Source organism: Trachypithecus francoisi, unplaced genomic scaffold (assembly GCF_009764315.1).
Source record: "Trachypithecus francoisi isolate TF-2019V2 unplaced genomic scaffold, Tfra_2.0 Lachesis_group1, whole genome shotgun sequence".
Lineage (NCBI taxonomy): Eukaryota > Metazoa > Chordata > Mammalia > Primates > Cercopithecidae > Trachypithecus > Trachypithecus francoisi.
This window is the reverse complement of record NW_022681454.1, coordinates 124,694,195-124,706,846: the sequence shown is the minus strand read 5'-3', so window position 1 is coordinate 124,706,846 and position 12,652 is coordinate 124,694,195. Positions and strand designations below refer to the sequence as shown.

Below are 12,652 nucleotides of genomic sequence, written 5' to 3'. Positions count from 1 at the left end.
TATGCAGACATCTCCATAAACCTTTTTAGTGCATAAAGAGCAGCATTGCTAGGAAGTCCCACCTTTCGCCCTAAGGCGGTTTTCTCCTTTCTCAGTAAACAGAACATACAATCCGGTTTTACACCGAGATGTTCCATTGCCCAGGGACGGGCAGGAGACAGATGCTTTTTCTCTATCTCAACTGCCAAGAGACCTTCTTTCCTCTTATACTAGTCCTCCTCAGCACAGACCTTTCACGGGTGTCAGGCCGGGAGACGGTCAGGTCTTTCCCTTCCCACGAGGCCATATTTCAGACTAGCACATGGGGAGAAACCTTGAACAATACCTAGCTTTCCTAGGGAGAGGTCCCTGCGACCTTTTGCAGAGTAAGTGTCCCTGGGTACTTGAGATTAAGAGAATGGTGATGACTTTTTACCAGTAAGCTGCATTCAGGCACTTCTTTAACAAAGCACACCCTGCACAGCCCAAAATCCTTTAAACCTTGAGTCACCATGGCACATGTCTCTTGCAAGGACAAGGTTGGGGGTAGGGTCACAGATGAACAGCATCTCAAATACAGAGCAAGATGGATGTTAGGCAGGAATCTAGACCCAACATGGCGGCATTACCCGGTGTAGCAGGCCTTTTGTTAAAGACTCCCTTCACCCTTGTACACACCCACAGACTTACATGCGTCAGAGTTCCGGTTGGGCAACCACACTGCCCCATGAGCTGCAGCTCACCTGCATTCCACAAGTTTGTAAACAGCAGTTTCGGTTGACAGTTTCCAAAGACCCCTTCCTCATGACCCTTACTCAACTCCTGCCCTGGTAGTTTCAAGACCCCCCAGGCCCTATTTGCACAACCAGCTTCCCTACCTCTCGGGCTGTAAAAAGCCCCTACCCTCCTCCCTCAGTGTGACTTCCTCGGCCCGCACCTTTGGACCGAGGAACCTCGCCTGCGAGTCCTAATAAAGGCTATTCTCACTGCCATTTGCCTTGTGTCTTCGTTCCCGATTCGGCTCCAGCCTCAGTTTACCTTTACATTTGGTGCCGAAACCCGGGAGGAGACCCCTCCCCCGGACCCCTGCCAGGTCAGGCAGGGTCTCCTCTCCCCGAGCCGGGACCTTCTTCCCAAGCCAGGAGCTGTTTCACCAAATCCAAGACTCAATTCGATCACTGCTGGGTAAGTTTTCCCCCGTCCTGTAGGCTCCCTCCGGGAAGTCCCTGTCCGAAACGCGTGGCCACGTCAGGGGCTCCCTCCGGTCAACTGTGACCTTGGCACCGGGGACTAGGAGACGTCCAACCTCCCCAGAAGCCGCCGTACCCTGCACTCCGCATGGCAGTGGGAGGACGCTCCCATTGCCACCGGACTGCCCGCCTTAGGACCATGGGAACTACTCAGTCCAAACCAAACCGAAAATCCCCTCTGAGGTGCCTCTAGGCTAATTTCCAGACTTTAAGTCTCAACCAAGCCCTAAAACACAAGTGGCTCATTTTCTTCTGCACAGTAGCATGACCGCAGTATAAATTGGATAATCAGTCTCAGTGGCCTGCAGAAGGCACTCTAGACTTTAACATCCTCACGGATCTGACCAACTTCTGCAAGAGACTAGGCAAATGGCACGAGATACCCTGTGTTCAAGCCTTTTGGGACTTGCGTTCTCGCCCAGATCTCTGCGCTCAATGCTTGTTAGCTCAGGTCCTACTCGCAAAGTCTCTTCCCTCGAGCAAGGAGAGGGATGATTCCTCCTCTTTTTCTGAGCCTCTGACACCCTATCCCGGCCACCCCTTTGTCTCCCACCCAACCTTCTCCTCACCCTGACCCACCATTATCACCATCCTCATCAGCGCCTCCCCTCCCTTCCACCCCTCCTGTGCCCTCGCCAAACCCGACAGATTCTGTCTCCCCTACCTCTACCTCCTCCCCTTCCTCGCCTGTCTTAGCCCATACTCGGTCCAGGACCGACCTCCTGTGTCCCTTGCAAGAGGTGGCAGGTGCCGAAGGAGTGGTCCGGGTCCATGTGCTGTTTTCGCTGTGAGACCTAAGGTTGAAGAGTGTGTAGGCTCTTTCTCGGCCAACCCCACTCAGTATTTCAAAAAGTTCAGATACCTGTGCCAGGCGTATGACCTCACCTGGCATGATCCCCATGTCGTTATGACCTCAACCCTGTCCCCTGAGGAACAGGAGCGTATCCTAGCGGCAGCCAGGCAGCATGCTGACCAGGTTCATTTAACTGACCACGCCATGCCAGTTGGCACTGAGGCGGTGTCCTCAGCCAAGCCCAACTAGGACTAGCAGGTTGGTCAGGCAGGCCGCCACCGCCGAGATATGATGGTTCAGTGCCTTCCTGCTGGCATGCAGGCAGCCTCCAATAAGTCAGTCAATTTTAATAAGTTAAAGGAGGTAGTCCAAGGCTCAGATGAAAATCCGGCTGTTTTTCTTAACCAACTTGACAGAGTCACTTATTCAGTACACCCGCCTTGACCCTGCCTCCCCTGCAGGAGGAGCCATCTTAGCTTCATACTTTATTTCTCAGTCGGCCCCTGATATCCAAAAAAAGTTAAAAAAGGCGGAGGACGGCCCTCAAACTCCCATCCAGGATTTAGTCAAACTGGCCTTCAAGGTCTACAACTCCAGGGAGGAAGCAGCTGAGGCCCAACGACAGGCCAGGCTAAAACAGAAGATACAACTCCAAACCCAGGCCTTGGTAGCAGCCCTGAGGCTGGCCGGCTCCAGGAGCTCCCAGAAAAGAGGTACTACCCGAGCACCACCTGGTGCCTGCTTCAAGTGCGGCAACAACGGCCACTGGGCCAGGCAGTGCCCTAACCCAAAGGAGCCAACTCGCCCCTGTCCGAACTGTCGGCAGATGGGCCACCGGAAGTCAGACTGCCCCGACCTAAGGATGGTCGCTGCGCCTCCACGTGATGACCCTCCTCCAGGTACTGGAGGCACCTTCCAACTCCTCGACACCGACGAAGATTGAAGAGGCCCAGACTCGGGAACCCCTCTTAACTCTCGCCGAGCCCAGGGTTATGCTCCAGGTAGCGGGTAAGTCCATATCTTTCCTCATGGACACAGAGGCTACCTGCTCTGTTTTGCCTTCCTTTAGTGGCCCCAGCCACCCTTCCACTGTCACGGTCATGGGAATTGATGGCACTCCCTCCACCTACTGCCAGACTCCTCCTCTGTCTTGCTGCTTGGATGGCTCCCTCTTCTCGCACTCATTTCTTATCATTTCTTCGTGCCCAGTCCCCTTGTTAGGAAGAGATCTCCTCTCCAAGCTAGGGGCCTCAGTTCACTTCCGACCCAACCCCTCCCCACACCTCGCGTTCCTCTTCCCCCTTCTCTCACCTGACAAACTTCACCAGGCTGACCCCCCACTCCTGTTTCCAGTCCCCATTAACCCTAAGATGTGGGACACCTCCATCCCAATCATTGCCCAGCACCATACTCTGGTCCGCATCCGACTAAAAGACCCTTCCAAGTTTCTCTCTAGACCCCAGTTCCCTATCTCCCTTGAACATCGACAGGGATTAAAACCTATCATTACACGCCTGCTCCAACAGCACATTCTAGTTCCCGCCAACTCACCATGCAACACTCCTATCCTGCCTGTACAGAAAAGCTCTGGGGCCTATCGTCTCGTACAGGACCTATGCCTCATCAATGAGGCAGTAGTCCCTACCTTTCCAGTTGTTTCTAATCCATATACACTCCTCTCGCGCGTTCCCCCTGACACCACCCATTTCACTGTTCTTGACCTGAAGGATGCCTTCTTTACCATCCCGCTACACCCAGACTGCCACTTTCTGTTTGCTTTTACGTTGGAAGATCCAGACACTCATATTTCTTCCCAGCTGACTTGGACTATTTTGCCTCAAAGGTTCCATGATAGCCCCCATTTTTTCAGACAGGCACTGGCACAGGATGTTATCCTCTGTCCCCTAACCCACAGCACACTATTGCAGTATGTCGATGACTTATTACTATGTAGTCCTGCCTAGGAGTGCTCCCTTGCAGATACTGCTACACTTTTAAATTTTCTAGGCGAGCGAGGTTATCAGGTTACCCTGGCTAAGGCTCAACTTTGCGGCCCTTCTGTCACCTACCTAGGCATACTCCTCACACCTGCTACAAAAAGCCTCACAGCAGATAGAATAAGCCTCATTGAAACTCTCCAGCCTCCTCAGGATGCGGAAGAGATCTTGTCCTTCCTAGGACTGGTGGGCACAGTGAGTCTTATCCCGTGGCCCCACTCAGGATCTTTTAAGGCCTACATCAAGGTCGTAAGCAGCCTCGTCAGCCTGGCCTCTGACATCAGACAACAGGAGGAAGCCATCTCAGCTCTAGCCCAGACAGCAAGCCCCAGGACAGCAGCAACCCTTTTTCCTGGCTAACCTTAGTCAGGGGAGGGGCTCGAGTGGTACACATGGCCGAGGTACACAACATCTCTCGTTGTTTCTTGTGTGCAGGCTTGAATAAGCCCCCACTAGTTGCGGTACCCTTACCCAGCCCTTTTAACTCCTCTAACCTAACCCCTTCCTTTCCCCTTCCTGGCCGAACACTGCATCAATGAGTCAGGACTCGCAGAAACCGATCTCCTCACTCTAGAAAAAGATTCAGGAAAGACTCCACCAGAAAAACCTCGGATCAAGGCCCTCACTTAGGTGGTGGCAGTTGTCTGTGGTCGGTTAAGTCCTACCCTTTCTAAGCCCCTTACTAATCGTTGGCTTCTTGCTACTCATAGCTCCCTGTGTCCTCCACTTCATCCAGGATTGCGTGAAAGAAGTCTCCCAGGTCACTTTCAATCAGATGCTGCTCCACCCCTATACCCGAGTTCCGACCTCCGAAGAACCCCACAACGACCCATACCAGCAGGAAGCAGCCAGATGAACACGTCGGCCCATTTTCTTATTAGAAAGAGGTCGGAATGTTAGGCAGGAATCTAGACCCAACATGGCGGCGTTACCCGGCGTAGCAGGCCTTTTGTTAAAGACTCCCTTCACCCTTGTACACACCTGCAGACTTACATGCATCAGAGTTCCGGCTGGGCAACCACACTGCCCCATGACCTGCAGCTCACCTGCATTCCACAAGTTCGTAAACAGCAGTTTCGGTTGACAGTTTCCAAAGACCCCTTCCTCATGACCCTTACTCAACTCCTGCCCTGGTAGTTTCAAGACCCCCCGGGCCCTGTTTGCACAACCAGCTTCCCTACCTCTCGGGCTATAAAAAGCCCCTACCCTCCTCCCTCAGTGTGACTTCCTCGGCCCACACCTTTGGACCGAGGAACCTCGCCTGCGAGTCCTAATAAAGGCTATTCTCACTGCCATTTGCCTTGTGTTCCTCGGTTCGGCTCCAGCCTCAGTTTACCTTTACAATGGAGTCTCTTATGTCTACTTCTTTCTATATAGACACAGTAACAGTCTGATCTTTCTTTTCCCCACACCTCTTGATACTTTAACAAACCTGTCTAAAATGAGCTCACCTTTGTCCTATGCCAAATGTACAAATAAAGACTAATTTTAAGGCATTGAAGGAATAACGTCAGTATTTTGATCCTTATAATTCTGGTTGTTTTGATCCTAGTTTATGGGCAATGACTCAGCAATGTTCACCTTTTGCCTTTTACTGCATAATTATGTATTTTTACCTTTAGGAAAATGGAATTATTATTTTATTTGAAATATACATAATTATCTCAAGTAAATTAATAAATTCAGTTAAACTTCAGCTGTCTCTGACCATGTTAATTTTTACTCATTTGTTCCTCGTAAGCACCAAACCTTTTTTGGTGACTCTTAACTCAAAACCCTTTGGAAAATGTATTTCTCTGGTCCTCGATTTACTTTTTTTTTTTTTTTTTTTTTTGAGGCAGAGTCTCGCTCTGTCGCCCGGACTGGAGTGCAGTGGCCAGATCTCAGCTCACTGCAAGCTCTGCCTCCCGGGTTTACGCCATTCTCCTGCCTCAGCCTCCCGAGTAGCTGGGACTACAGGCGCCCACCACCTCGCCCAGCTAGTTTTTGTATTTTTAGTAGAGACGGGGTTTCACCGTGTTAGCCAGGATGGTCTCGAACTCCTGACCTCGTGATCCGCCCGTCTCGGCCTCCCAAAGTGCTGGGATTACAGGCTTGAGCCACCGCGCCCGGCCTGGTCCTCGATTTACTAAACAGAGTTTATGGAATGCAGTTTTATCTTGATTTTATCTTGAGATCATTAAAATGAATATCGATGCTGAAATGAATTTTAATAGAGTGATGTCCTCAGAGCCTATTTAAACATTTGGGACTGTTTGCTTCTATACCAATTTATTCTGCACTGCTATACTTATTTTTTTTGAGATGGGGTCTCGCTCTGTGGCCTAGACTGGAGTGCAGTGGTGTGATTTTGGCTTACTGTAACCTCTGCCTCCCGGGTTCAAGCGATTCTCCTGCCTCAGCTTCCACAGTAGCTGGGATTACATGCGCGGGCCACCAGACCCAGCTAATTTTTGTATTTTTGGTAAAGACGGGTTTCACCGTGTGGCCAGGCTGATCTGGAACTCCTGACCTCAAGTGATCCACCCACCTCAGCTTCCCAAAGTGCTGATATAGAAGCAAACAGTCTCAAATGTATCAATAGGCTCTGAGGCCAGCTGCTCTACTTTTAAGTACTTACATCTGCTTTTTAGTTTTTCTGACAGACTGTTTTCCTGGCAGACTATTCTGCAGCATGTTCTTGAAATCTGGCAGCAACAGTTTTTTTTGTTGTCGTTGCTGTCACCACACTCTTTCCACCAGCTTTAATTTGGGGCTTCTTGTTTGTTATAAGTTTGATAACCCTGTATCTATGCTTCATATAACTGTCTGATTACAACCTGGTAGTTCTGACTGAGAGCTAAATGTCTTTCCTATTAAGTGCATAAGCTTGAGTGCATGGACTTTGTGACATTTGGTTTTCTCAGAACTTTCTTTTTGCTTCATCATGATTTTTAGCCATTTTCCAGATAATTGCAGGATTCCTGAGTTATGGTTAAATGTGGTCTTCTGGTACATTCTGTCACCTTGTACAAAAGGTGATTTTTTTTCATACTCTTAGCTTTGATTTCATCAAAGTGATTGATGCTCATTAGAATCTGTCCAAATTTAGGTGTTCCTGCCAATAATCAATACCTCTGATTGAGGTTCTAGGTTAAGCATTTTAAAAACAAAAAGGGAGTATTTTGAAAATAATTCAATAAGTATATGTCTTTAAAAACGCAAGTATATTCCCTAGTAAAGTGAACCTATGTATAGCTATTTGGCAGGACCTGTTCACTTTGAATATATTGCACAAACATGTCTAGGTCACCACCAACCTTTCCTCACTAACAAGGTTGATTATTATTTGCTGGTCTGGTGGAGCTGGCCTCTTGAATCCTCAGTGCTCCCCACTGACCCCCTCTGTGGAAGACAGACAACAGGGGTTGGCAAACATTTCCTGTAAAGTTCCAGATTGTAAATATCTTAGACCTGTTTAGAGCAAAGGGAAAAATCAAGGATATTGTACAGATGTTTAGATAACCAGAAAACAAATTCCACAAAAATTTTTAGTAATGACATTTAAAATATACTAATAAGTATAATATAGGTTTACTAATGAAAGGGATAGAATTTGGTGGGGGAGGGGATGACATTTTCCTTAATTGCACTTCCGAGTTGGTGTTTTCTGTCATCAAACTGATAACAAATATTCATCTGTAAAAACCATTTGTAGCTCACATGTTACTGATCCAAGTTACAAGTGATTTCACATTTTCTTTGCAACCTTAGCCTAGTCTCTGTAAAATTTGTATTATTAGGGTATCTGTCCTTATAGGGCATATCTTTATAGAATATTTTCAGTTTATTTCCATAAATGTTATACCACTACAGTGTTCTGTCAGTGAGCACACACTTCTTTATTTTCTCTCTCTCTCTTTTTTTTTAAGGCAGAGTGTCTGTCTGTTACCCAGGCTGGAGTACAGTGGCACAATCTCTGCTCACTGCAACCTCTGCCTCCCAGGTTCAAGTGATTCTCGTGCCTCAGCCTCCTAAGTAGCTGGGGCTACAGGCATGCACCACCACGCCCGGCTAATTTTCGTATTTTTGGTAGAGACAGGGTTTCACTGTGTTGGCCAGGCTGATCTTGAACTCTTGGCCTCAAGCAGTCTGCCTGCCTTGGCCTCCCAAAGTGCTGGGATTATAGGCGTGAGCCACTGCGCCTGGCTGTTGTTAAATTTTATCTAACTCACTTTGTTATTCAGTTCACTCCACTATATTGTGTATTCCTTTTAGTTTTTAAGTCACAAGTTTGACAAGCATGCTATCATTTGGAGTATTTCAGTTTGTAACAGAAATGTTGAACAGGATAAAACTAGCAGGACATCCCACTACTGGGAATGCCAAACATGACCACTTGTTAAGAGGGCGACTGCAGTATCTTTCAATTATAAAGGTTCATGTTCCATTTTGTAATTAGTAAGCAGACACTGGGGTGACATTTGAGGGCCTTTGACTGTCCTCTCCATAACAATCTTTCAATCAGTTGTTTTAGCATCCATTGATGATCCTTCCATTGTTACATAGAAAGTGGCCATTAAATTATTTTCTAATTTTATTTTTTCAATATTTAATAATTGTCATTAAAAGAAGAAAGATTTTGACTGAGCTCTAAATCGGTCACTCAAACAATTTTTTTTTTTTTAGAATCAAATAATTTACCTCTTGATTCCCTAACTTAGATATATATGATGTTTTATTCAAACTCTAGTATATTGATTTCAAATGATGTGTATCTGGGGTTCTGATATTTTTCTCAGGTAAGCTACATTATCATTAAGGTCTGTTATTTTTGTTTTTTTCTTATCTACTCTCCTTTGACCTAGAAGAGGTTTGTTTGTATGGAATGACATATACAGTGTTAAGCATTTTAAATATATTAGGAACTAATATATTTGGCGTATAACACATCTAAAAAACATTGTTTTTCTTCTTCCTTTCCTCTTTACCACTCCCAACCATATCACGTTTGAAAAAAAAAAAGTTTCTTTTTTGAAGACTAATTTGACAGTTCTAAGGCTTATTTTTAAGAAATTAATCTTGGTACATAAGAAGGCATTTTGTCTGTTCTGCATGTCTTGATTATTTGAAAAGATAATGCTCACATTAAGGTGAACTTGTTAACTGTTTCTATTGTGTGTGTGAAAATGTAATGAGTGTATAGACTCATGTGTCACCTAATGGAGGTAAGATGTCTACTTAGTATACATGCCCTTGGTCTAGATCAGATACTTATCCAAAAGATCACTTATGTCTGGGGTGTCATGGTCTCTCTTTTGTCTGCTGGTAAAATTTATCTGGTAACCCATTTAGGAGGTCCCAGGGCTGAAAATTTCTTAGGTTACATTAAACCTTCCTGGTATCACTTCTATTTTCTGAAGTAGGAAGCCAAAACAGCTTCCTGCAGCAATTTAATTTCCTGTCATCAAGTACAGCATGTTATAATGATGACAGTTACTATTTTTTAGTACTTAGTAGCTATGGGGGATCTAGTTGTAGCTAGTTTATTTGATTTATCTTGATGTAGTTTATTCATTTTTACAAATTGCAACATTCTTGATTAATAAATCTGTGCATGTCAACAGTAGCAAAATAATTGCCTTGCAAAATGTTTCCTCTTTTAAAACTATACTGTTTCCCAAATTTCTATATACAATAATGCATAAATACAATCCATGGAAATTAAAAAAAAATAATGCTTATTCATAGATAAATTAGTGTAGCAGAACCAGTATTAGTAAATTCTACCTCTATCACATCGTTTTCATAACTTTAGTAGATAATACAATTGTTGACACTTAAGATCCACATGTAATGAGATAAATTTATACTACTTTTTTCTTCTTTACACCTAGAGAATGGGACATTTTAGAGACTGAAGAGCATTATAAGAGCCGATGGAGATCTATTAGGATTTTATATCTTACTATGTTTCTCAGCAGTGTAGGTAAGTATTAGAAATACATAATTTTAACAATTCAGATCAGATGTCATATTTTAACTTCATTTACTTCAGTTGCCTCTGAAATTATCTTTATTGTGCTAAAAAATATGTAACATAAAATTTACCATGTTACCATATCTAAGTTTAGTAGCCTTAAGTATATCCACATTGTTGTGCAACCAATCCCTAGAACATTTTCATCTTGCAGAAGAGAAACTCTATACCCATTAAACAACTCCCTGTTTTCCAATCCCCCAAGCCCTAGCAACCATCATTCTACTTTGTTTCTTGGAATTTGACTACTCTAGATCACTCATATAAATGGAATTATATAGTATTTTTCTTCTTGTGATGAAATTATTTCACTCAACATAATGTCCTCAAGTTGATCCATGTTGCACTTGTGATAATTTCCTTTTAATTAAAGGCTATATAGTCCATTATATGTATTGTAGGGTAGCAGAAACTTTTCCTCTATTCTCTTATGTTATCTGCCTAAGGCTGGTGAATTAAGCTGACAAAAGAAACACTAACAGTAAAAAAGTATATAAATTTATTTGATGTTAATATTTTTTAATGAAAAGAAACAAAAAACATTAAGGAGTGTACATACAAATGAAACTAGGCAACTACTAAGAGTTCCTAACACTTTCATGTACTCACAAAAGTATTTCATCTTTTTTTTTTTTTTTGAGACAGAGTTTCACTCTTGTTGCCCAGGCTGGAATGCAATGGCACAATCTCAGCTGACTGCAACCTCCACCTCCCAGATTCAAGTGATTCTCCTGCCCCAGCCTGCCAAGTAGCTGGAATTACAGGCATGTGCCACCACGCCCAGCTAATTTTGTATTTTTAGTAGAGATGGGGATGTCTCCATGTTGGTCAGGCTGGTCTCGAACTACCGACCTCAGGTGATCTGCCCACCTTGGCCTTCCAAAGTGCTGTAATTGATTACAGGCGTGAGCCACCGCACCCAGTTCAAAGTCTTTTTTTTCTTTTTCTTTTTCTTTTTCCTTTTTTTTGAGATGGAGTCTCACTCTGTCGCCCAAACTAGAGTGCAGTGGCGTGATCTCAGCTCACTGCAAGCTCCACCTCCCAGTTCATGCCATTCTCCTGCCTCAGCCTCCCGAGTAGCTGGGACTACAGGCACCCACCACCACGCCTGGATAATTGTTTTATATTTTTAGTAGAGACAGGATTTCACTGTGTTAGCCAGGATGGTCTCGATCTCCTGACCCTGTGATCTGCCAGACTCAGCCTCCCAAAGTGCTGGGATTACAGACGTGAGCCACTGTGCCTGGCCAAAAGTATTTCATCTTTACAGCCATCAGTGAATGATTTGTTTTGCTACTTCTTGAAGATGTGCAAAATTTCTTTTTAAAAAAATTTTATTATTTATTATTATTTATTCATTTTTTGAGGTGGAGTCGCCCAGGCTGGAGTGCAGTGGCATGATCTTGGCTCACTGCAACCTCTGCCTCCTGGGTTCAAGTGATTCTTGTGCCTCAGCCTCCTGAGTAGCTGGGACTACAGGCGCATGCCACCACGCCCAGCTAATTTTTTTGTACCTTTAGTAGAGATGGGTTTTCACTATGTTGGCCATGCTAGTCTCAAACTCCTGACCTCAGGTGATCCACCTGCCTCGGCCTCCCAAAGTGCTGGGATTACAGGCATGAGGCACCCCGCCTGGCCAGTGCAAAATTTCTTAAGTTTAAATGTACGGTCTTAATTACACTAGTGTCTTTATGTCCCAAGACAGATTGTAGGTAACAGAATCTCAATTGTGCCTCAAAGAATTAACAACAAAACAAAATTCAATCTATTCTCTGCATTCAGACAGAAAAGGGGGGAGCAGAGAACCCTTCCTGCATCTGCTATTTCTTGGTTGCCTTCAGCTTGAAATAATTAATATGGCAAAGCAGCATATTTTTGGAGTAGCATGCTCTGATTGCCTTCAGTGTATACCACATTTTTTTTTTTTGAGACGAAGTCTCGCTGTGTTGTCCAAGCCAGAGTGCAGTGGTATGATCTTGGCTCACTGCAACATTTACCTCCCAGGTTCAAGCAGTTCTCTGTCTCAGCCTCCCAAGCAGCTGGGATTACAGGCACCCACCACCACGCCTAGCTAATTTTTGTATTTTTGGTAGAGACGGGGTTTCACCATCTTGGCCTGCCTCAGCCTCCCAAAGTGCTAGGATTACAGTCGTGAGCCACCGTGCCTGGCCTACCACATTTTGTTTAGCCATTTATCTGTCAATGGACATTTGGGTTGCTTCCACCTCTTGGCTGTTGTGAATAGTGCTGCGCTCAATATGGGTGTGCAAATATCTTTTCAAGATCCTGCTTTCAGTCCTTTTGGGTATATATCCAGAAGTGAAATTGCTGGATCCTATTATAATTTTCTTTTAACTATTTTGAAAAATTGCCATACTGTTTTCCATAGCAGCTGCACCATTTTACTTACTTTCTCACCAACAGTCAGGGTTACAATTTTTTCACATCCTCGCCAACATTAACTTTCTTTTTTTTTTTTTTTTTTGAGACGGAGTCTCGCTCTGTCGCCCAGGCTGGAGTGCAGTGGCCGGATCTCGGCTCACTGCAAGCTCCGCCTCCCGGGTTTACGCCATTCTCCTGCCTCAGCCTCCCGAGTAGCTGGGACTACAGGCGC

General features: G+C 45.0%; 1 protein-coding gene across 6 annotated transcripts in view; it reads left to right on the top strand.

Annotated features, from left to right (window-relative positions):
• Positions 1-12,652, top strand: part of MFSD8 (major facilitator superfamily domain containing 8) — a 57,244-nt gene that overhangs the window by 930 nt on the left and 43,662 nt on the right. For all 6 annotated transcript variants that reach the window (XM_033215219.1, XM_033215216.1, XM_033215220.1 and 3 more), the window contains exon 2: positions 9,896-9,987. In XM_033215219.1, coding sequence (XP_033071110.1) covers positions 9,896-9,987 — 92 coding nt within the window. The remainder of the gene's footprint in view (positions 1-9,895; positions 9,988-12,652) is intronic.